Below are 25,077 nucleotides of genomic sequence, written 5' to 3'. Positions count from 1 at the left end.
TGTAGTACTGACACTTTTTCCTCAATCTCTGCACCTTCAACCGAGACTACCTGAAAAGCACCTCTTTGGGACATTCCAGATGCAAATTAATCACACAAGAACCTCTTCAAATAAGATTGATGATTCATTCCCACTTTATGGACCCTTGCCCCAGCTCTATTAGAGCTACCGTGGCACTGCCCTTTGGAAAAGGAAGTGAGTGTTTTGAGGATATATTCCATCCAGAAATGGGATAGAGGCTCTCCGTATCACAACTTACTTTGGAACACCCAGAATCAGTATATGAGACAAAGAGACACCACCGCGGGACCACAAGTTTGTATAGATATGTCCATAGATCTATATTTTTATTGTTTAATATATATTTATAATATATTTATATATTTTTAAAAGAATCCCTTCAAAAACTACCCTCCCACCTAGCAAAACAAAGATTAAACAATCAAAGATGGCAGCTGCATCCTGGAGCAAAGTATCCCAGGGGTCTCATAGAGCCAAAATGATTGCTGAGCACCAGCACACTCTTTCCAAGCTGCTATGGTGCCCTGTGGGTGCAAAGGTGACCGACACAGGTTTATGGCTCTTTAAAGTGACCTGTCAAAAGACAGAGAGGGAGAAAGAGAAACACACCGCCCTGGCGATGGGGGCTTGAGGGGTAGGGGGAAACAGCAACGCATACAGCTGGAAGCTTTGAGTGTGAAATGCTATGATGAAAAGGAGGGAGGAACTGCCTGGAAAGTCAGTAGGGAAGAGAGGAAAGAGAACAAGCATGCAGGAGAGTTAGTTTGCAAGACAGATCTTGGAGAAGAGCTCAGAAGCATCACACTTGGGACTCTTGCTACCCCTCCGTCCCCCAAAACTCCTCCTCTCACCCTCCCGGCTGTGAAGGGAGATCCAACTAATTTGATTTAGACCAAATCTTCGCACTGCCCCGGAGCCTGTGGACAGAGGGGAAAAAACAAACAAACAAAACAATTCAGAGTGGTCACTACAGCTCATCCCTGACTTTTTTCTAAATGCACACAAAGAAGAGCGGCTGACATTCTTCACAAGAGGGGAAGACAGCGAAGACTTATGAACTCTGCTTCAGATCAAGAGTTGCAGAGATCTTCCCCCAAATTAGTGGGAGATGAGCTCAGATGGGACTACATATCTGACCCATCCCATGTCCAGGGAGCAGACCCCTGCACTCAGTAACCTCACTGCTCTGAAACAGGGCTCCCCTCGGTTCACCTCCCAAACACTCACACACAGACAGACAGAGTGGGTCTGCTCGCTTGCCCGCACTCCTCACCCTTTGGCTTTGGAAGTCTTCTTGCTCGCCTGGCGCTGGTTGGTACCAGGTGCCGGCTCCCTGAGCTCTGTTAGGTGCTGTTCCGGGTCTTGGGATGTGGCTGCTGCAGCCGCTGCTGTTGTCACTTTAATGGTCTTCTTCAGATTTGCTACCTGCAGCAGCAGAAATGCAAGAACCAAGGAATTTCCCAAGGTTTTTAGCTTGTTTGGGCTTATTTGTTGGGGCTTTTTGTTAGTTGTTAGTTGTTTTTTGTTTTGGTTTGTTTTTTGGTTTTTCTTTTTTTTTTGGGGGGTTGTTTTTGTTTTTTTAAAGCAAGCCCCAGATTTAAGAGCTGCAATCTCAGGTCAAACAAAAGAGTAACAGCTGTCCACACCTCCACACACAGAGGAGTGTTAAGCTGATTTAGGACTCTTCTTCAGGCACAAGCCCCTCAGGGGTCTGGCATAGGGAAAACATATCACCTTACCTGAGCAAAGACCGTTACAACCACGGTTGCTGGTGCTGGTCCTAGTTATTTTTAAGTGGGGGGCACTGGCTGCTCCCTCCTGGGCCCACTCACCTCACTCTCTATCTGCTGCTTAAGTGCCAGCTGTTGCTCTTTATGTTGGTTGGCCCGGCTAACCTGTTCTTCAATGCCTGACAAGACAACCTCACAGCCCTGGCACCTGGAGAGAAGACATAGAACTGAACAGGCCAGGCAATTTACACAGTGTAGAAAGAAACATGAAAGATGATGGATTTCAACTCTAGAAGCCAAAAAGACCAGAAGGTGACAGCTACACCCTACAAGGAAGACACAGGAGCAGGAACCCAATGTAATAACATAGTGATGTTATTACCTGAGAGGGGGACAAATAAGGAAGTGACACGAGGTTAGGAACTAGAGATACATACTCAGAAAGCCTCCTGCCAGGCCAGCAGCCAGAACTGTGCAAAGGTTGCTGTGGTCTCATCACTCCTCCAGCAACAAACAGGGGAATTTGGAAAATTATTTTTGGAAAATTACTTTCCGTTGGAGTATGGGAAAGGGGATCAAGCAGGCCACCTCACAACACTACCCCCAGCAACACTGAGAGGATCTGGGGAAGCCACCAGCCACGCCTGCAACCTTTTTTGGGTGTTAGTATCGGGGGCTTCCTCCTCACCACTCCTGCAATGTGCGGGTGATGGTGCTTAGCTCCTCCCTCCGGATGTCCCTCCCAATGCTGTAATCCACCTCCAGGCGCTGGTTCCGCTGATCCAAGCTCCCTCGCAGCACATCTGCATACACAGCCTCAATCACGAGGTCCTCCAGTTGCCGGACATTCTTCAGCTGTAACTGCTCCAGCAGCACTGAATAGGGGATGCACTGTGGAAACATGAGGGTAACTAGCATGAGGTAATCCCAGTAGGAGGTGACCTTGGGGAAAAACAGGGCCACTACCTTGATCTTGGCGGCCAGAGTGACGACTGACAGGTGCCTCAGTTTATTCTTCTGAGCCTCTGACAAGGGAGGGAGGTTTGCTGCTTCAGCTATTGTCAGGGGAAAGAACAGGGTATAACAATTTATGCCTCATTTTCCATTTCCCAGCCTTGCACAGAAGCATCTGCACCATACACCAATCCCCCAAGCGACACTTTGTCTAGCCAAGCCACCCCCATGAATTCTCAGCTCAAAAGACCTTTTCTGAGCAGTATTTCCTCCCCTCAGCCTCAAGTCATCCTCTCTAGCTGTCCCATGCCTTATTTATGGAGGTCTGTGCATCCCAGTGGATACCTAAGTCTTTCCCTTCACCCCTCAAAAACATCTCTGTCAAGATGTTCTTGCAAATTTCCGATGCAGATGGCAAACAGTAGCATTAATTATCCTCAGGTACTCCAGAGGAATGGGGCCCAAACCGCTACCAGGTGCCTGTCAGGCCACAGTGACAGAGGCGCAGCTCCCGGTTTGGGTGAGCATCTGCAAGGGCTGGGGGCTCCAGCATGGCTTCTGCACCGAAGGACCAGCACCCCCGGGAAGGGAGAGGGTCACCCACTGCCCCGCACGTTGCCCCAGGGCTCACCCAGGTAGTCGGCGTAGGTGCCATAGGCGAAGATGGTGAGAAGGCGGAAGACAGGGGAGAACTCGGTGTCGGCCAGCTGCGGGGACACACGGTCGGGGTCACGGTCGGGGTCAGGGTCAGGCCCCGCCGCCCGGGCCTCCGGTCGAGGTGGGTGGGGGGGAAAGGGTGCGCTGCCTCCTGGTGCGGGCAGCAGGGCCCAGTGCGGGCCAGTCTCACCTCCCGCACGGCGGGCATGTCCAGCAGCTCCCCGAAGACGTAGATGCCCGGGGCCTCCAGCACCTGGTGGATGAGGCTGGCGAGGGCGGCGCCGCGGGCCGCCTTGGCCAGCAGCAGGAACTGCTCCTGGCTCTGCCCTGTCACCTTCCCCTCGGCCGCCATGCCGCTGACCGCCGCAGCCCCCCGCGCGGGGCTCGGGCCCCACCGCGCTCGCCCTCACGCAGGCCCCGGCCCCGGCCCCGGCCCCGGCTCCGGCTCCGGCCCCGCCGCCGGGCACCACCCGGCTCAGCCCACACCCCGCCCCGCCACAACTTCTCTATGGCACCGCCGCCGTAGAGCGGCCGCTTCCGGGTGCTGACGCTACCCGGCCCCCGCCGCGGCCGACTCTCACTGGAGGAGGCAGCGGCACGGCCCGCCTCTGCCGCTTTCCCATTGGCCGGTCACAGGGCTGAGCGGCGGGCCGGGTCTGCTGCCAGTGCGCCCCCCGGCGACCGGGGTTGGGCGCTGCCGGTCGGAGCGGCGGCTCACCGCCTACCCGGGAGCCGAGCGCCGTGCCGGGGGCGCCGCCCGCCTCAGCCCGGCCTCTCTCCGCTCCTGGGCCTCAGGCCGCCGCCGCCGGGCCTGCCGGAGGTGCAGCCCTGGCCCTCAGGCCGACAGCGGCCACCGGTTCGTCACCAGCCCCGGCCATGCCAGTGACAGGTGCCTGTCATCTCATGTGTGCCTGCCATCTCCGTTTCCCACCACTTTTTTCATGTCCTGCCCCGCACACCGCCAACAGCCACTTGCCATTCGCCTGTTTTTTGCCGCCCATCTTCTGTCCAGAACTCCCCGGAGCCGCCCAGACCTACTGACCCGTGACCAACAAGCTGCAGCCGCCGCAACGGTCACGGGCGCCATGTGAACGTCCATGTATTTATGGGTCTTCCCATACATTTTGCTGAATACTCTTTACCCATACAATATTCACCCTAAAATAACTGATGAGAAAACAGTTACACTACTGTATGGCACAGTATTTTTCATATTTCAATGATATATTCTGTAAATACCATACCAGAATTAAAAGAGGTGCATAGGATGCCTCGTGTGTGTCTACACATCGCTCTCATCTTTGCTCTGCTTTCACACCATTAAGATCTCGCTATTTTGGGCAGTGTTTTGGGGATATATAAATGTAAAAAAATCTTATGTTGCAAAGCACCATATTTATGTATTTAAACTGTGCACTTGTTAAATCCCTGCATGCGTCTCCTCTTCTACTGCATTAATTTTTATGAAAAAATTGCTTTACTATCTGCTGAATCATTAACCGTTTCTCTTGTCAAGAAATGCATCCCTGATGCAGGCAGGGTATGGCCATAAAAAGATGGTTTAAACACTCCACAAGGATAGAAATGTTTATGGTGTACTTTAAGTATCTCTTTCTGGGCAAATGAGTTAGTGTAATGTGATCGCGAGACATCACTGAGGGCACGCTTCCCCGTGTTAGGTGAAACAGCTTTTTTACAATGATGGGACTAAAAAGTGAGGGTCATTTGGAAAAAAAAAACCTTCATAGCTCTTCTTGTCTTGTATAAATCATGCAGTAGGTGGAGGTGAGTTGTGAGGGGGACTGGCAGGAGTGCAGTCAGCAAATGCTCGTTTCAATAAGCAGCATTAAGCTGTTTGGCCAGGAGTTTCCAACCCATCACCAACTTCCTTATAGCTGGCTCCTTTAGAAATCAGCAATGGTTTTCCATGAAAGCAAAGAGGGCAGAAAATTGATGGGAGCCCAATACAGTCTGTGCAGGCAACGTGTTTTTAGCATGTTAAAATCTTTGTGCTGTCAGGGGCAAGTTTGCACTCCAGCACATGGTTGCCAGAAAGAGAATCAGTCTTCAGCTTGATCAGTTTAGCACGTATTAAAGGCAGTTGACTTGTGCTTTGCCAGACTTCTGTAAGCATAACATCTTGAAATAAGCATAACATCTTGAAATCTTCATCTGGGTAAAGTCTACGTTTGTTAAGGTTTTACTTGCCAGTATCAACAACTCTTTCTCATCACTTGCTTTGACTCTAGTTCTTCTCATGCAGCTGCTGTGGCTGAGATGTGGAGAAGGCTCCTTTAGGGTGCCACACTGCTCCAAACACAATTTTAGAGCTAGAAAATACAACCCATGGCTGCCTCAGGGAGTTAGATCATTGTGTCTCCCAGTGAGAGGCTGCTCCAAGCTCATTTGAACAGCCATATGTATTGTCCCTACCCCTCCTCAGGGTCCCTTCAGTCCCTGAGGCTCCATCAGTGCTTGGTCTCCATGCTGAGGCTACTGACAGAAGAAGGGAGCAGGTGGACAGTGATGGTCAGTGTGAAAAACCAAACTTCTAACATTAATGGTCATGCCAGTAGAACTAGTAGATGTCACTCAAAACTAATTCCAGGCAGAAGGAACAAAATGGCTCTGAGTGCCTGGGCCAGGGAGGCAAAGAGGTGCCCCAACAGGGGAGGGTACCCAGGTCCTCTGTCCTGTTCTGGTACAGCACGTTTTCACTTACGTGCTCTGATGCACCCTTAGCTCAGTCTCATTTGCCTCAAAAATCTGGAGCTGAACAAAGAGGCTTCTCTGGTCAGCTTCTGTTGGTGCATAGGCGTGGCATGGGGACAGTCATCTGTCCTAGAAAAGTGCCCCAAACCCATCAGTTCAGGGCATTGTCAGAAGTTGCCCTGCCCCAGCCCCTCGGTGAACGAGGTAGTAAGGAGCGTTTCCTGCACTCGGTTGGGTAAAATGTTGACCAAAACATATTTTACTCAACAGACACATCATCAGGGCAGACTGAAGATCATGGTGGCCCAGGGAAGCAGGGGAAGTCTATCAATCTGTATTCTCAGAGCTAGCAAGGTCTGGGCTTCTCTATATAGCAGGATTAATGGAGAAGCAGGGCTTGTGAGGTTGGGTCAGAGCTGTGAAGGCAGGTTACAGGGCAGTATTAACAAGAGGACTATCTCCTTCCTGCTTTTCCGTTTCTGTATTTAGGTCTGTTTCACCATAGTCTTACATCTGCTGCATTCACTCGCACCAGTGCAGAGTGCATTCAAATCAGGTTTAAATGTAACCCTGCTGATTTGTAGTATTTTATTACTCTCTTCTCCACCCCCTCGCCAGCTCCTTCCATCTCAGTTTTGTCTCTCTATTGATCTGTTTCTCACACACTCTCTGACACGCTTGCTGCCTTTCATTATTAGCCAGATAAAGCCAGGCAGCCCGAGCATCCTAGCTACATGATGCTCTCTGTCCTCCTTCTCCACTCCAACCCCTAGGTCCTATGTCCTGTGTGCTGGGCCCGCACAATTTTGTCTGCTCCTTCCTTGTCCTGCATAGAGCTAAAACAAGGGCAAAGACCAGAAAGTCTTTTGAATGAATCAGATCCTGAGCTCTCCAAATGTGAAGGTTATCATCTTCCTAAAATAGGCAAACTCTTGTGAGAGAGCATGGTAACATCCCCATAACTTAGCAAAGTCTTTGCCCTGTCCCTAGATCAGGGTGCCAGTCATTGAGATTAAATTCCAGACTCCTGGAGTCATTAACTCACATGCTTTCACTTTGTTCACAAAGCAAACTCCTGTCTTTATTGTCACAGGGAAACTGTGAAATGTGATTTTCATGTAACCTAAAGAGTCAAAAGCAGGAGGTGAAGAGTGCAGATGAAAGCAAGTCTTTACAACATTTCATAATTTTAAGATAAATCTTGTGATGCAGGGAGGTTCTGGAGGTTCTGCGTTGTTGTTTCTGAATGTTTGGGATATCTAATCCTCGTTGTTACCACCCCTGGCATCATCCCTCTCTTCTGATCTTGCTCTGATCTTTCCAGAAGGAAACCTGCACTCTCTCTGTGCTGTAGATCCACATTCTTTCCTATGCACTTGCTGTCCCACCTTAAAGCCTGTAGAGCTGTACTGTCTCATTCTAGGTTGTTTCTCTCTTCACCACCACAGAATCCAAATAACTTGCCAAAACACTGATGATACTTTTTCCCCAGTCCTTCAACGAACATAGCTAGGGTCACAGCTTCTGAGATGATTTTTCACGACTGTGGGTAACACAGACTCCAAGACAAAAACATTGTAAGGACAAAGGAGGCTAGGGTGAATCACTTGGATACCAACATGATCCAAAAGGCTTTTAATCCTATAGCTTGTACCAAGCTAATGCACACAGGGTCATAAGGCCTCTACCTGGTTATACCTAAAGGCAGCCCTATATCAGCTGCTTACAGAGGAGTTTAAAAAGAGGGTAACTGCACTGTAACTCTTCCTCCAATCTGCTCTTACAGCCCTCAGGTTTTGCAGACCAGGACTGTCTTCCAGACAGGCCTCTGGTTGTGATTCAAAGACTCCAGAAGAGAGAGGATCTTGCACTTCACTTGGTAGTTTGTTTCTGTGATTAATCACTCTCCAGTGACTGGCTCTTGTTACTCTCTGCCAGAATACCTGGTAGACTTTTCCCCAGGAAGGAAGAGATACTGCAAGCAAGTCATGTCTCATTTTGCTTTTTGATATATTAAACAGGTTGACCTCTTTAAATTACTGAGATCTCCAGCCTTCGGATCACCTTTGATTCAAAGTTATTTTTAAAATATGGAGCATGAAGCAGCGTACAGTTTTCCAGCATGGGACTTACCCAGACACAGAGAGAGATTTAATCATCTCCTCACTTCTCTTCCTTGCTTCTGCCTTTGCACAGCCAGGGATCACTTCAGATCCGTTGCTGCAGCCTGACTCCCTGGCCTTGTGTTGGGTTTTCTGCCTGTTATGATCCCTAAATCCTTCTCAGATCACCTCCATATCTAGAGTTGTTCCCTGGAGATATGGACATTTTTTCCTGTTCATGGCTGTACAATTTGCTCTTGACTATCCTATAAGAAGGTTTATGAGAATGACCACCTTAGCGAGTGTGGTAGGTCATTCTGTGGAGGTGCTATCCTCATTATTTTTAACACTCTAACAATATTTGTGTCCTCAGTAAATTGTGTCAGGATGAACTATATCTGCTCAAAAAGCACTGAATAAAATGGTGAGTCATACCTGACCCAGGACTCGTTCCTGGGCATACACTTAAACACTGCCACTCAACGGTGGGCTTCCAGGGACAACCTTCTTTGCGTTTGCAAGTCATTAAATCGAGTTAACCAGCTCACTAAACCTCCTGCTCTGTTAATATTGCATAATGCTATTTTTTCTCATCAGCATGCTTTGGGATATTAATGCCTCCAGAAGCCTGGATAGATCTAAGCCGTCACCTTTTCCAAACAAACCTCTAGTCACATCAAAGACCGACAAGAACAAAACAAGTTTATGCAGCAAGATCAGTTTCCTCCAAATCAGGCCGATTGGTGTTAACTGGAGAATCTCATATCAGCTCTTTGTTGCTTTGCCTAGAAACTTTCAGGTCTTCTGTTTGCTTTTGTAAATATTGGCAAGGCACAGCTCTCTTCCAGTCTTCTGGGATGTCTCTGATATTCCAGAGCTTATTAACCAGTTGTCTGGTGAGCAACAGGGCTGAGGAAACTGGGTTCTCTATGGATTTGTTTCCCATATGTTCTATACTTTCCACTACCAAACCTTCAACTGGGGTATCTTGATGACACCCTTTCCACAGTCTGCTACATTTGCGAGTCCTTTACTCTCAGTCTGTATTCTATGTCACCGGGCTCCTCCTCCACCACTCTTTAACATACACAGCTTTCTCAGTGTTTTCTGCATAATCCTTGCAGCCTGCTGGCTGGACTGCTCTGACCTGCGGGGTTTTGCCCAGCAGCATGGCTGTGAGCTCCCTTCCAGCACAGGCACCAATAGCGTCTCTCTTGTCTGTCAGGCTGCAGGTTTTCCTACAACCTATTGGAGCTTATTTACCTCTTAGACTCTGGTTGTTTTGTCAAATCCATGGTAACTAACAGATGGACAGACAAAGTTCTGCAGGTAGCAGGGCAACCACATGGGTCTCTCTGTCCTTAGGAAACATTGCTAAAAACAGCAGCATTGGGCCACTTGGCCTCGGGACTCTTGGGTGTAAATGATTTGAACGTGATGATTTAAAAGTGACTCTGCCAGACAGAAATAACAGCCTCATATCCTTCTCAGGTATGGCCAGGCAAGGAGGTACTTCATTGTCCTCACATGATATACACTGATCCTGGTCCAAATCCTGCCCAAACAGGGATAATTTTTACATTTCCATCTTCTTTCCATCACCACTTCACCCTCACTTTAACACCTTCAGAGTAATACTTTATACTCACCGTCACTCTTGTATAGTCTTTCCACAGCCCACCTGATTCCACCTCTCCCCTCAAATTTCCCTGCAATTTTACATCAGCTTTCCTTTGAGCCCACCCCATCCAGAGTACCTCCAGTTGCCACTCTGCTTCTGTAAACCTGTGGTCCAAACCAAACATGCCATTCCCTTTATATCATATAAGAGTGATGCAAGAGTGATGTTGGCCCTTGCGCTCACTGTTCCCATTACCTCAACGGCTTTCCTGAGTCCCCCCACATCTCCCAGGGTTTCTTTGGTCCCTACAACATACTCCTCCTTGTTTTCTCTCAAATCTCTGGCTCCTTTTGCTTCCTTCTGTAGTTTTGCTCTTCATGGGGATTTTCAGTGTTTGCGTCATTTGGATTTTCGCCCTTTAACTGACCTTTCCCTGGTTGAAATTTCTCATCTGTTTTGTGCTTCCCAATTATACTAAACACATTCGTCAGGATTTGAAAAGGTCAGAAAGAGCCCATGTGGCTGATGTAGCCCCTTCCAGAGCTTTCTACCCCTGCTACCCCCAGGTGAGGAGGCAGGAGGGAAGAAGTGCAGAGAGGAAGAAGAGCTGAATGCCAGCTCGTGCTGCACTGCCGTGTCGCTGACCAAGTTTGTACAGGTGGTTGCTTGGGGCGGGTGTGCGAGGGTTTGCTGAGCAAGGTTTGCACAGATCATTTGTACAAGTCCCAGAAGGGCTAGAGATGAAAAGGCTGGAGAATGTGACAGAAGCTTGGATAATCTCTGACATAAACCCCTGTATGTGTGAGGGAGACAAAAGCCAGGGGGCTCAGGTGTGTGCATGTCTGTTGACACACAATGGCGCTGCATCCCACACAAACCCAGATTGTGACATCTCCCACAGCAGTGCTGTCCTCCCACGCCCTGACCTCCCAGTGACCGTAAGCCTTAACACAACCGCATCCCTGTGCCAATATGTCCAAACACACACTGACATTGCTCCCAGTCACGTGAAAAACCTGTTGACTATCCCAAACACATTCACAAAAACATGGGCAAGACTCAAATGTCCCAACACAGGAAAGCTCGGATCATCCTGGTTCATTAGCATGGGAGCTTGTTGGAGGCCTGACAAAGAACAACGGACTCAGCCCCCTCAGGTGTCTGTCCAAAGTTGGCATGACCCATTCTGGGCATCCTGCCATGCTCAGTTTTGGTACTGTGTGTCCATTTGTCATCTGTGTCCATTCCTGATGCGGTGGCAGGTTGCTTTACAGCTCAGTGCTATCACTACTATTTCTTTCTGTTTCTTCCCAGGGTCAGCCACAGTCTTTCCTCAGTGCTTTAAGATGAAAAGTTTGATTGTTTCTGAGCATCTGAGGAAATTACTTTCTTGCTTCCTCGTATTTCAGACCCTGGAGTGGAAACTGTCTTTCTACCATTGACTTTCTTCTCCTGCCCATTGGTTGCTCAGCTGCTCCCTTCTGATTTGGACTGTGCTTTCTGTTTGGTACTTGATGGTTGAGGGTGGAGGGAGATTCTCCCTGTAAAACACTTGGCCCCTCAAAGGCACATCAGCTTCTGTCTTTAATTTCGTTGTCACATCCCTACCATTTCCAAACACATCCCATTGATCCCTGGCAGAAACGCGCTTGGGGACACGTTCAAACGACCGGGCTGAATCCTCGATGGGGAACCCCACCTTGGACGGACCCCGCCCCCCTCCCCATTGCTCCCACAGCACCCCCTTGTGTCCCACCCGTCCCACGCGTGGGCAGCTCGGCTCTGCCCGTGAGGCTCTACGGGACCCCGCCGCCCGCCCCGCCGGGCTGCGCCCCGCCGGGGGCACCCCGCTGCCCGCCTCCCGCGGTACCGGGGCGCGCAGAGGGGCCCGGGGGCCCGAAGCCCCGGAATGATGGATGCGGGGATGCGGGGACGGGGGGCGGGACCGGAGCGGCGGCGGCGGCGAGGGGCGGCCGGGGGGTGGCATCTCCCCGAGGGGACTGCTGCGGGGTGGAGAGGCGGCGGGCGGCGGCGGCGGGGGTGAGCCCGGGGGGCGGCCCGGGGGGAGGGGGATACCGGGGGGCCTCCGCCCCCAAGGACGGACCCGTCGGGGGTGGCGTTCGCAGGAGCGAGCTGGAGCGACGGGTCCCTTGGAGACACCTCTCTCCATGGCAACCTAATCGCTTCCTGTGAAGATCCCGAAATAACCGACGAGACGGGGGAGCGGAGCGGAGCCGAGCGGAGCGGGCAGCGGCGGCGGGGAGGAGGCGGGCGGCGGGGGGCAGGTCCGGCGGGCGCGGGGCTGCGGGAGCGCCGGGCGGGCGGGCCGGGGGCGGGAGGAGCCTTGGCTCCCGGCCGCAGGGGCACGGGGCTCCCGGGCCGGGGGGACGCCGTGCCCCCCCCGACCGCCTCTCCCGGCCGGCTCGCCCCCCGGGCTGCGGCGGGGGCGGCGGCGCCGGACGCGCCCGTGCCAGCAGCCATGGGGTTAACGGGAGGCAGCGAGCGAGAGACAGAGACAGAGAGAAAGAGGGGCTGGACCAGTCCTCGGCAGCTGTTTATTTCAAGGCATCTCTCGCTCCCTCTCCCTCAGCCAGGGCTCAGCTTCATCAAACCTTCCTCCTCCTCCTCCTCCTCTCCTTCCTTCGTCCTGGCCATGAGAGGCACCGGCAGCAGCAGCTGTGCTTCCCCGGTCCCCTGCTCCGCCGCCCCGCCTGCGCCCCACTCGTCTCCCCGTAAGGTAAGTTCGTCCTCTCAGCCCGGGCTTCGGGGACGGGGTGGGGATGGGGCTGCAGGGGCGAGGGGCAGTGAGGGATGCGTGTCCGTCCCCAAGTCATCTCTTCCCGTCTCCTTCCCCGTGTCCTTTCTCCCCTTTTTGCTCTCCCCATCTAGGTGCTCTGCCTCCTTCTAGCCGGCTGTCTCCTTACCCCCCGCCCCCCTCCTCCTCCTCCTCCTCCTCTTTCAGTCTGGGGCAGGGGATGTCCGAGGGGCTGGAAGGGAGGAGGCACAGCTGAGGCATCGCTGCCTCTTGCCCTCCAGCTCTGGGCTCCATCACAGACCTGTTGTGCTGGAGCACTGGAGCCTGCGCTGAGGAAGGCGACTTCAGCCAAATTGGCGCAGCTGGAGAATGGAAACGGAGGGGTCAATCCCTCCTCCTGCCTGGCCAAGGGTGCATCATGCAAGATAGAGCAATTCAGATGTGGAGACTCAGCACCTGAAGCACTCGGATGCCCGGGAACAGTAGGAAACTGGGAGGCAGAAGATTGGCAGACTCATGACATGTATTGCAGGCAGGCACTAGATGGCAGGGGACCGGCATCCTAGAGTGCTGCTTGGAATGGGGCCACACTCACAGTTCCCCAAATGCAGGGAGACTTAAGCTCAGAGGACCCTTGCTGGGCTTCACACGCCCATTCCCTAGCTACTGAAATGTCCAAATGCACCATCACCCTTCCAAGCCCCGGATTCTGCCCCAGCCTAGGATTTCCATACCCAGCCCACAAGTGCTCAGCCTGGTACCCTGGAACAGGAATTCCCACTGGCAGCCACCAAACGCTGCAGGACCTGCACTGATACAGGGCAAGCAGCATCAGCCCCTCCCCGGTCCTGCCGGATCTTCCTTGGCAAGGCCACCAACCCTCTCAGCCTCAGATACCAGGTAGAGCAGCCTGATGTGAGGCACTGCATTCAGACTGCCAGCCCCCAAATTCAGTCCGCTCTACAAACTGTCGCCCCTGGCCCCGTGCACAGAGGGAACTCCTTTCCCAGATGGGCTCGGCATCTCCCACCCCAGGGTATCAGCATTCGGATTCATGCTCCCAGCTGCTGAAACTCCTCTGAGTGCAATAGAATCACCTCCCTGGGGAAGCTGCTCTGGGATTCTTCCCTTTCCCTGTCCCCACCCAGCCAAATACAGCAGGATGTATATATAACCTCTTTTCACCAGCACCAGGGTTCACTTTTCCTCCTACCAAACCAGCAATGACTGCATCTCTGCCTCTTGGACAATGAACTCTGGGACGTTCATGGCTACTGAAGAAAAATACAGGCGTGGGGTGCCTGGGGCACTAGGCAGCGTGTGTGTGGGTCTCACTGCCAGTGCCTGAACATGCTCCGCTCGATGCTCAGAGATAGCTGCTAGGTTCCACGGTCCCAGATCACAGTCTCGTATCGGTAGCTGTCACCGTAGCCCTTAATGCTGGCTGGGATTTAAAAAACGACAGCCAACCTAGCATTCTTTCTCTGTGAGGAGGGCTGTGTCCTCCTCAGGTTTGTTTTGATTTTTTTATCACTATTTTGAGTGGGATCGTTGCCATGGGGGAGCTGGGCAAAGAAAGGATTTGCATGAAGCTTTCGGTGCTGCGGGGTTGCTAACGGCAAGCGTTATTTCAGCTGGCAGTAAGTTTCATAATCTTAGCCCAGCTCCTGTGAATGTTCTGTTCCTCAGGGTCATGAGCCCCTTTCCCCCTTCTTCCATCCCTTCCCCCTCTCCCCAGACTGGTTGGCAATTTCATTGTTCCAGTGGAATATATCTGTCATGTGAGGTCATCGCTGCATAAGGAGAGGTGATTGATTGCTTAGGTCACCGGGACCTGTCCCATGCTGGGCTTTGAATGCTGGCTTGGAGACCTTGAACTGGACTTTGTGCTCAAAGGCGAGGTGATGTGGGGTGCAGAGGGGCACGGTGATGCATTCCCGGCAGCTTGAGTCGCTGAGCAAACAGACTGCTGCATTCTGAACTAGCTGGAGCGCTCTGAGAGCAGACGGCTTCATTCCTAGAGGCACAGTATCACAGCAGTCAAGCTTGAGATGTTACAAAAATACAGATAGATCATCATCTGCCAGCCAAGCCAGACAGAATCGGGTGCAACTCTTTTCCCATCCCCGGATGGAAGGAGACTCTACCCGCTTCTCACTAACATGGGTTGTGTGTGCTTGGCTTCATCCAATTGCTCTTCAGTCAGAGCTGATCTTGGCTAGGCATCGAGAAAGCTGTGAGATTCTCAGATTTTAAGGCCAGAGGGACCATTTTGATCATCGAGTCTGACCTACAGCAAAGCACAGGCCAGAGAATTTCACCAATTTAATTTCCTGCATCAAGCCCATAACTTCTGATTGAACTGTAGTATCTCTTTCAGAAATACGGCCACGCGAAGGCTCCAGGCGGTAGGGAATACACCACCTGCCTAGGTGAATTGTGCTAGTGTGTGACCCTCTTTATTAAGAGTATTGTTCCTCATTTGAATTTGTCAAACTTCAGCATTTTGTAACAGAAGGTTATAGATTGCATTTGATGCAAGGGAGCTACAGTGCAGGTATTGCCTGCACACAGCTGGCACCTCGGCTCTTTTAATCCTGTGACAGCTTTTATATTTGGATAGGATTTATCCCTGGGACCATGATATACAAGAGTCCTGGACACTGAGAAGGAGTTATCAGCAGTGAATCCTAGGGGTTCCCCGGTAGCCTCTGTACTCTGGTGCTCAGGGTGTCACATTCAGGGTTTAGTCTGTGCTCCCTGCTCAGAGCAGGAGTGGAGCAGGCTTTGCTCCTAGCCATTAGTTAGGATGTAAATTCCCAGACCCCTTGGTGATCTGGGATACGTGCTTTGGGGCATGGCTACGGAGATCTGCTCTCTCAGATCCCAGCAGTGGTGAGTCCGTGCTGCGGGAGACTTAGCAAGAGGGAGGAAGAAGGCTTCGTCCCTGACACTGGGGAACAGCAGCAGGATTCATGCTTCCACCCTGCAAATGCAATGAGAGCAGCTCCTAATAGATTAGCCCCAGGGATCTCTGGTCTAGACCAGTAGTGGGGTCCATATGCAGTAGCAAAGAGCAGTGTAATTCTAACTCACAGCTTTCAAGTGCCAAGATTCACAAACTGAGCTCAATGAAGTGCCCTCGGGAAATAGCTTTGTCATTCACACTCTGTCATCTGTGCATCAGGGAACTGGAACACTGCGATGAAGACTCTGTACCTAGAATGAAAATACACAGGTTCATCTTTGGACCCGGGGAGTAGCCCTGTCCATTTTTATCACAATTAGACCTGGTAAACAGATCTGAAAGAAAAAGCCATGCCATGTCATACTAGTGCAGAAATCCAGTCTCTGCTCTGGCACACAAAGTCCTCTTGAATGGTGTAAGGTGCATGGATACTGGGATTTATACGTCCAGGTAGTAAGATCACTTGCATCCTCTCCTCCTCTCTGAAGATCTACTAGTTTATTCAGCATCCACACCGGGGGCTGCACACAGAACTGAATGAAGGGCATTGTTACACTTGCCCTCCAGCGCAGCAGGGGTTGTGCCCAGGACACAATCCCCACTGTCAGTGGCTAAATGCGGAGTGCCCCAGACATGCTTTATCTGCTGCTTTCTCAGTAAGCCACAGGGACACCCATGCTCTGTTTTGAACACGAGCTCTCCGTGCACAGTGGAGTACAGCCCTCACTGGCTGGCTTTTCCACCTGAAACCTTCCTTAGCTCTCACAGCATTTCTATGGGAGAAACCTCTGTGCTTCTCCCAGTTCTTCCACAACCACACCTGCATGTGCTAGTGCAGGGGATACTCTCAGTCTCCAGCCATGATATGATCAGCAAACCAGAATGTGTTGACTGAGACTGACTGACATTGCCTCCTTCTTCCACTCACCTGGAGCCACCTTTGAGGTAGGGGCACTGGGAGTCACCTGCTCTTCACCGTTGGCAGCAGGACCTGTGCAGAGCAGTGTCTCAGGTCAGAGCCTTACACCCGATGTCCGGGCTGTCACTTCCAGAGCATTACGTGTAGACGAGGAGGCCAGTGCTGGGGCTCACTCCTTCCCCTCAGCACCAGTTACAGCCATTACCTGCTCCATAAGGCTGAAATTCAGACTACCAGGTGTGAAAGCAATTCAGGATTTGGCTCTGTAGGATTTCTTATTCCCAGGCTTTAGACCCTGGGAATCCATGGTCTGGGGTGTTGTTGCTCACAATCTCAGCCGAGAAGTACAGACAGGTCTCCATTATAACACATCCCAACAAGTGAGAAGAGCACAGTGAGCTGGGTGACCCAGCACACTCTGGACCTACACGCAGGCACATTTCTTCCAGCAGAGCCATGTATGTTAGGAGGAGTGCTATTGGTCACATGTGCACCCCTAACGTACCGCACTTCCCCGTGACACTGGCACTGAGGTCTACCTGCACCTGGAGAACTCCACTCCTGGGATGACACTGTCCAGATCCACATCTCCTTCCGCCTGATGGAAAACAGCCCACAGCCCCTGAAGACCAGAGCTGTAACTGATAATGCTGTGCCACAAGCAGAGCTGTTCACCCCAGAGAACTACTGTCCCATGGTGAGTCCCAGGCATGGCCCCAGGCACTCCAGGCCACCTTGAAACCACTCTGGCAGTTTGTGTGCCCTCTAGCCCAGGAACTCACACAAGGAGGTCCCTGATGCTTGGAATTCCCTCCCTTTCCAAAGTCCAAAATAAATTCTGTCACAGATTTATGTTGCCAGACATGATCTTCCACAGCATCGTGATCATAATCCAGATGGCCAAGATCTCTCCAGGCTCTGGCTTCGGAAGAAACTTGTTCCATTCTGCTGCCTCTCTGCAGAGCTGCATTTTAAAACTGAGTCCACTCCAAGGCTTAGAGGTTCAGGAGCAAAGTGTGAAGAAATGCTGAGAATAGCTGCTCTTTTCTCCTCATCTTCATCTCAGGATCCCTCCAGAGACTGATCTTGCCCCAGAGGGAAGGGCAGGGCACATTAGCTGACAATTCCTTTTTTTCTTGTGAACTTTGTTTAAATATTTAACAGAAGGAAACTAAAAATATCTCCAGTTAATGCAGCAGGAGCTAGAGAGCTACGGACTTGTGGATGCCCTTCCTCCTAGCCCCTCTCCTCAGGTGTACATCAGGGATGTGATCCCTTTACCACAGCAAGCACTGGCCTCTTCCCTCAGCCAGAGGAAGCCTCCCATTCAGGAGGGGCTGCAGTTTTAGTTCAGGGCATGGGCTGAGCAGGAGGGGATGGCAGTAACCCCTTGGGAGCTGAGAGGTGTAACACAGCTGGCTCGGGGCTGGAGGTGCAGGACTGGCCTCTGCGTTGACTCCCTCAGCCAAGCATCCCTGCTCCTCCATCCCAACAGCATTAGAAGAGCATGACTGTGGGTTGCGGCATTCGTGCTTTCCCCTTCACAATGAAGAAGCAAGCTGAATATCTTGAATGATTTTTTGTGTGTGTGTGTGCTTGCGGTCTTTGTTGTGGAGAGGATCCCAGGTCAGGCACATAACAGCTCACCAGGGGAGGGCCACCACTGTGCTGTGCCCAGCCAAGGGAAGGAGCAGACAGCATGAAGGGCAGCCGTGCTACCCTCAGACTGATGCCAGAGGGTGGTGTGTGACCAGTGCAGAAATCCAGCCGGGGGGACCAGCCCTTATTCCATGGTACTGCTGCTGCTTAGTGCTGCTCAGCCATGGGAGGTGGGAAAGAAAAGGGAGGAACAGGAGAGAAAGGGAGGGACGGGACGGGGCAGCGCAGAGGACACTAGGACAAGTAGTGTGGGAAGGTAATTCCATGTTAGCTAAGAGGAAAGTAAATACTAAATATTTGATAGGCATATTTTTGCTTTTAAATTCTTTAGTAAGACTGGACTTTTCTCGCTGATTCACTCTCTCTTTCTCAGTCTTCTTGGTTTATCACTCGCGTGCTTCCCCTCTCGCTCCGTCACTCTGGCACACAATGAAGAGGCTCTTTTTTAATAAATGGATTACATGCTCTACACTATAAATAAACACAGGAATTAAGATTCCAACTTGTTCCAGTGATAAGCAAACAAAGATGCCGAATCCTCCTCTCGGCCCTCAGACAGGAGAGTCCCCAGGGAAGCTGCGCATGTGCCTCTGCACGTGTGCTCCAGAGATTGCTCCTTGCTTTTGTGTGCGTATGCTCATGCATGTGTTTCTGTGCGGTGTTGGGGTCGGGGTGATGATGCACATCTGTGCAGGACAGCACGCAGGCATGAGAGCAGGAGTGGGTGCATGTGTGGGTGCATGGGCACCACATTGCCCTGCCCGCTGGGGCCGGGAGCTTGCCCACGGTGGCACGCACTGCCTCCAGGTAGACAGCAGTCACTGCTGTGTGAGGGAACACTGACACCTCTCCCTTTGGGTTCCCAGTGAAGAAGATGAGACAGGATCCTCGCTGAGCAAAGACGCTGTTGCTTCTGAGATGGGGCCCGGTGCCTGGTAGGTTCACAGCTTCCCATGTTTGCCAGCAATGCGGGAAGATAACGGGAGTGTGGGTGGTGGGCTGCTCTGGGCTTAGCCTTTTGACAGGAGGGACGTTTCAGATAAGGTTCTCTCCTTTTTCTCCCATTACCCTGCAGCAGGATGCCTGCACTCCTCTCCTGCATCCACTCCCTGCAGCTTTGGCATCTCCTCCTCCTGGTCTCAGCTGTCCCTTCTCCTGGTGTCTGGTCTCTTCGCTCTCGGGGGCCAACAGCCACTCGGCCTCTTTGCGCCCGGCGGAGCCCCTCAGCCCCGCGGCCCATTTGCATCTGGGACAGGACCTCATTGCCAGAGAGGGATTCTCGCTTTGCCCTGCTGCGCCAGCGGGCCCTGCCCAACCGGAGGGGAGAGCTGCGGCACGTCGTGCGGCTGAGACGCCAGGCAGCGGGGACCCGCCCTGCCACTCCTTCTGGTTTTGAGGACGGCATGCCCTCCTCCCAGTACCCCTGGGCCATCGTGTGGGGCCCCACGGTGTCGGATGAGGACGGAGGGGACACCAACTCGGCCAACCCAGGCTTTCCACCACTGGGATACACCTTTGTCTCGCCGCACGGGATGGCAACGGCACAGCCCAACTCCCACTCGCTCCTGCACAACGCGGGGCTCAACCTGCGTGAGACACCAGCCACTCTGCGGCCCTTCTTGTTTGGGCCCCGGGGGGAAGGTAAACCTGCCCTTTGCTTCTTTCACACCCCCATCCCTGCAGGAGCAGCTCCTTCTGCAAAATTCACGAAGGCCCCAGCAGGAACCTCCCCTTGCACTCTGCGGGGACCGGTGGGGGTGGCTATCACACCCCCATCTCCCCCTCTGTCTCGCAGGTGTGGACCCCCAGCTGTATGTCACCATCACCATCTCCATCATCATTGTCCTGGTTGCCACCGGGATCATATTCAAGTTCTGGTGAGTGGGGTTTGGGCCGATAGAGTCTGTCACCATGCCGGTGTCTGCAGGTGGGAGTAGGAGGGCAGGAGGACTGTGGGCTTGGGACCCATTTGTCCCAAGGGTGTGGATCTGGTGCTGGAAGCCCCTGGGAGGTTTGGCACGTGGCCACGCTGGGCTCTAATGCTGAGCATAGCAGGATCCCACAAACCTTCCTCTCTGTCATCACGGGCTGGGGCTTGCCTGAAGAGGCACTCGTTGTCTCACTCCTTGTCTCTCTCCAAAGCTGGGACCGTAATCAGAAACGCCGGCGTCACTCGGGGCAGCAGAGTGGTGGGAGGCAGCAGGAGAGCCAGCAGCCCCTCACGGACCTCTCCCCCACCACCGTCAGCATCCTGGGGCCCTACGGTGACTCCCTGGCCCCCACGTCCGAAGCAGAGGATTCCAGGCCAGGCCAGGAGGGTGTGGAGAAACTGGGAGGCCATGGGAAGAGCACAGCCTTCCAGCTCAACCGGTGAGTGGCTGGTGAGCTGGAGCAGGAGGGGGTGGTGGGGGACAGGGGGACAGGCAGACTGAGGCAGGGCAAAGGTGCCTGTCACTTAGCAGGGGTGGTGGGGTGGTGTAAGCGCCTGTTGGTAATTAATTCCCAATTCCCTTTTCCCCCCAGAATCCCACTGGTGAACCTGTGACACTCACGGGAGAAGCAGAGCTGGCTCCCCCCACCCTCCTGTCACAGCCGGCAAGCACAGAATCCCGCCGCCTCTGCTACCCCAGGAAAAAACGACCTCCTTGTGCCACGGCCCACCACCATCATTATTAACTAACTCCACCAGGATGTGCCTGGGCAAATGGATGAGCTGGGCCTCCTTGGCCTCCTTAGCCTCCTGCTGGGGGAAGGTTGGGGACTCCCCCACCCACGCAGAACATGGTGATGAGAGAGCAGGATAGTGGGAGGGAAGACAGCTGGTGGTGGTGTGAAATCTTGGCCTCCCCAGCCCCTCTCCTAGCACACATGCAGACACACACACACACTTGGATCCCCACGACTCTCTCACCAGTGCATGCCTGACATTGGGAGTAGGCAAGGTGGAAAGGCGTACCCCTGTGCCCGTGGGCCCTAACCCCTCTGTGTGTCCCTTCCCATGTTGTGTGCTTTGAAGTGAACGTCTGGAGTTCAGTGGCTGCAGGATTGCCCTCCGGGGCTCAGTCTCCCCTGAGCCGGGACTCAGGTTGTGGCAGGTTCTTCTGTCCTGAGGCCTTGGCCCTCCTGAGGGTCCCAAGGGTGGGTGAAGCTTGGGCAGAAGAGGGTCACACAGCACCTGGGCCCCTCAACCCATTTCCTTGAAGGAAACATTACCTCCCCCCCCAGACGGAACATATTCACATCTTTCCATTTGCTTTCTGCCTAACACTCCTCTGTTTCTTCTCTTCAGCTTGTATGTTTCTTCATCTCTCCATCCCAATTTTTTTCTCTCAGTTCCTCCCCCCACTACTTCTCTTGCCAGCTAAAGTTGGAAAAGGTTTCTTTAGCCTTCCGAATGTTTCGATCTCTTGGAAGCCTTCTTGCTTTCCCCCTCCACCCCCTTGGTCTCCTTCAGCAAGGTTTTTTCTGAAGAACATCAGTCTATGGTGATGTTCTTCAGAAAATCTGAGATGAAGCCCTCTGCCCATCATGTAATTTACCAAGTGTCCCGTACATTGGGATACTGCCGAAGCAACTAAAATATGGCATGCAGATGTAGCTGGGCACAAGGAACCTGAGTTTCACTGGGCTGAGGGAGGGAACTGTTTTCAGACACTCATGCCACAGGCAACAACTGTGACTCTCTGTGCCTGGGATGACAAAGAGCAATTTAGAGTAGACTTTGGGAGCATTTGGAGGGTTGCCATGTACTGCTGGTAGGTCTTTCCTGGAATGCAAGGTGACCCATGAGGCACTGTTCACCAAGAGCATGAGAGACAGGATATCTGGGGTGCCAACCTTCATAAGTGTATTGCCCCAGCTGGTTGGGGACCAAAACCAATGGCAGAGGTATCGGTGCAAATTGCTTGCTTAAGCAACATACTTCAAAGTAATTCCCAGATCCCACATTGACAGCCACTGAGCTGAAATGATGCAGATTTAGGTAAGGTTGCCCCTATACTGTACAAACACCTTCAGCTACTGGACTGATGTGGCCAGAGACACGAAACTCACCCACAATTTGAAGGCTCTAAACACCATACAAGGTCTCCGACAAAAGTCATCTTGAAGAAAAGGAAATGGCCCTTTCATCCTTTATCTCTGCAGTAAAAGCCTGTTCTTTATAGGACAAAGCACAGGGAGTTTCATAAGAGGCCTCGTTCTGCCCATTTACCCAGCTGAACTATTAGGTGATCTCAGCCCCATCTGACTCACTGTGAAGGACATTTAAATGAGAGTGTAAATTGCAACAAGCTTCGCAAAGAACAGTAGAGATTTGGAGAAAACGACAGGTCAAATAAAATTACTGGCTTGTTAAAAACACAGAATGGCTGAAAGATGTAGGTAGAAAAGGACTCTAGAGGTCTCTAATCTAAGCACAGGTTGAGTCTCCGCTTATAGCAGGGGATATTATTGCTTTACTGCAGATCGATCTATTACTGAACCTTTTCCTTATTCAGGCTCTGTTCAAGGCTTTGGTCGACATTCAAGCTACGGATGGACGGAGAAGGGGGCAGACAGCTGGTCCTGCCCACCACCCCGCTCACCACTGCCCACACCAGCTGAAGGCAGCTCAGGGCTGTTCTCCCTCTCACTGGCACATCAGTGCTGGAGAATGCCATCTGCACGCAGCCTGCAAAAGGCTGCACTGCTTATTACTGGCAGTTTGCAATATAATGCCTTGAACTGGCTTAAGTAATCTTCCAGACCAGATTAATTAGATTGCTCTTTGATCAATAGCGCTTGTTGAAACTGGGCCAGAGTTTAGACTCTACCACTTCAAGGGCTGTCCTTGGACTTCCCCTTTCCACATGCTGCATGGAGGGAAGGTCTGTAAGAAAGTGGCAGGGCATTGCAGGAGGCCTAGTGAAAAAATTTTCAAACACTTGATACAGGGAAGCCCTGCGCTCTGCTGGCCAGGCTTTTGTAAACTCTGCAAACAAATCAGACTTCAGTGTTTTGGTTTTTTCCCCTCCCTTTACTCTGTTTCTATTTCTGTTAAAAGTATCTCCAGGGAGTGAAACCTTTCACGGATGCTGTGGTAAGGGGGAGGTTGAGGAATGCAGCAGAGAAAGCTCGTACAATGACAGGAGCTTGGATATGCTGGACATCTTTTCCAAGATGAATTTTTCTAGCCAAATATGTTTTTATTACAGTCATTCACTCTCTCTCACAAAACAGGTTAGATATGGGAAACACCTTCATTGTCCTGCCCAAACTTTCATTGCTACATTTTGTCCCTGGAAAAAAAACATTCAAAACACACGTGGACATACAAGTTTCTCCCAGTCAATAAATAATCCCACTGGATCTGTTTTCTCTATGGCTGGAGCCTTATGAACAATCTTGCCCCATGCAGACTGAAGCCAGGGCATGCCTGCAGTCTCTTCCCTGGCCCAAGCTCATTCTGTGAGATGCACACACAGACAGGCTGACAGCACCAAGTACCAAGCCAGGGCAGAGGCCTGACCCTTCTCAGTCACAGCCCATCAGGTTTCCCTGTCTTCTAGATGACTGGAGGAGAAAGATTTGGATTAATTTTTTTCCAGTGGAAATTTTACACAGAGAAAGGTATGTGGGGAAACCGACTGAAAATGTTCATAGCCTTGGGCTGAGCCTGCCCAACGTTTCTGTGCAATTAAAGGAAATGTCTGGATGGGTTGGGTGAGCTGAAGGAACAGTGTCTCTGCTGAGGTCCTGGAGGGTCCTGGCTTTGTTAACGCAAGGGTGGTCTCTCTGTGAGTGCAGTGGGAAGGAGGGAAGGTCTGGGGAAGAATCTCTCCCTTCTGCCCTGTATAGTTTTGGAGCAGGAACTGGAGTCTCCCTTTGTTTACCCAGCAGAGTGGCATAACCACAATGGCCCACAAATCCTACTTGGGCTTTCCCATCTAGTCAGTTGTGACTGGTAGGCAGGGGAGCACACCCCCAGCATGTGCTTCCACACCACTCCTCCGGTCCATTCCCAAGGATTCACATCCAGTCAAGCATTCCACATCTTCAGAGAGGGCTATCTACCTCTTCCTCAATGGCACCTAAGTGCCCTTGCAAATCTGGTCCCTTCATTCCCCACTCCCTTTCCTGATAAGGAAAAATGCTTGGAAAGGAGCGGTTTGTTCATTCCCCACAAGTTCTCAAATCACCTTCAGACTGTTCTGAATTAAACTGTGGTTTTCTTTTTTCACTCTGACAAACCATGTCTATGGCACAGCCTTAGAGCTGAGTCCTGCAGCACAAAAGCCCTGGGCCAAACTCCAGCTCCCTGATTGCACCCCCGCTGATGTCTCACTGTAGTCCTGGCCCTACCTTGGCAAGACCATAGAGGGGGGCCCCCTTCCTTCACTGACTGCTGGGTCTCTACTCCTTTTTTCCTGTTGTTTTCATTCTCCCACTGTTTTCCCACTTCCCACCCCCGTCCTGTACCATGGTCTCCCTCCTGGTTATCTCTCCCCTCCTGCTGTTTCACTCTCCCAAATCCTCTCTTGTTCTCCCTTTGCCACTCAGTCTCGTTCTGCCACGGCTCCGTCCTCCCCTCCATCCTCCCTCCTGCTTCCTGCTCAGTCTCGCTCTTCCCCCTCCCCTGCCCTTGTGCGCTGTGATATATATTTTTGTAGGATTTCTCTTCTCCTCGTGGTGAAATATTCAATTCTTGTGGGATGTTAGTTTCAACATTTTTAAATAAACCTTTGCAAAATACTTGAAAGCAGAGCTCTTGCTGCTGTGGAAGAGGCCATAATGGAGATGTCAGGGAATGATGAGAGGGACCTCAGCAGGGGCAGACCCTGTGGGACAGGGTCTCAGACATCTGGCATCCCACAGCCTCCTCTGGGGGGGGTAAACGGGGCGATATGGCCCTGTGTCCATCTTGCCTTGGACTCCTTGCTGACCAAAGAGGCTCTGTGACCCTCCTCACGCATTTCCCTGGTGGAAGAGGCCTTGCAGA

General features: G+C 52.1%; 2 protein-coding genes across 3 annotated transcripts; one reads left to right on the top strand and one right to left on the bottom strand.

Annotated features, from left to right (window-relative positions):
- Window positions 1-316: 316 nt before the first annotated feature.
- On the bottom strand, window positions 317-3,886 carry COPS7A (COP9 signalosome subunit 7A). The gene is made up of 7 exons (XM_075108552.1): window positions 3,553-3,886; window positions 3,337-3,412; window positions 2,718-2,806; window positions 2,440-2,642; window positions 1,854-1,959; window positions 1,295-1,446; window positions 317-938 (listed from the first exon to the last, which is right to left on the bottom strand). Exons 1-7 carry the CDS (start codon window positions 3,712-3,714, stop codon window positions 899-901), a joined length of 828 nt encoding a protein of 275 aa, XP_074964653.1. The 5' UTR covers window positions 3,715-3,886; the 3' UTR covers window positions 317-898.
- Window positions 3,887-11,898: 8,012 nt separating this feature from the next.
- PIANP (PILR alpha associated neural protein) lies at window positions 11,899-24,837 on the top strand. Of its 2 annotated transcripts, XM_075108540.1 has the most exons (7): window positions 11,899-12,082; window positions 12,388-12,534; window positions 18,965-19,033; window positions 19,174-19,739; window positions 19,894-19,975; window positions 20,241-20,468; window positions 20,622-24,837. In XM_075108540.1, exons 3-7 carry the CDS (start codon window positions 19,017-19,019, stop codon window positions 20,641-20,643), a joined length of 915 nt encoding a protein of 304 aa, XP_074964641.1. In that variant the 5' UTR covers window positions 11,899-12,082; window positions 12,388-12,534; window positions 18,965-19,016; the 3' UTR covers window positions 20,644-24,837. The 2 variants fall into 2 exon arrangements, with proteins under 2 accessions (XP_074964641.1, XP_074964632.1); XM_075108531.1 differs by lacking the exon at window positions 11,899-12,082 and having other exon boundaries at window positions 12,129-12,534.
- The last annotated feature ends 240 nt before the right edge of the window (window positions 24,838-25,077 follow it).

This window comes from Phalacrocorax aristotelis, chromosome 1, assembly GCF_949628215.1.
Source record: "Phalacrocorax aristotelis chromosome 1, bGulAri2.1, whole genome shotgun sequence".
NCBI classification, from domain to species: Eukaryota; Metazoa; Chordata; class Aves; order Suliformes; family Phalacrocoracidae; genus Phalacrocorax; species Phalacrocorax aristotelis.
The sequence above is the reverse complement of the archived record's forward strand: the minus strand, read 5'-3'. Positions and strand labels throughout refer to the sequence as shown.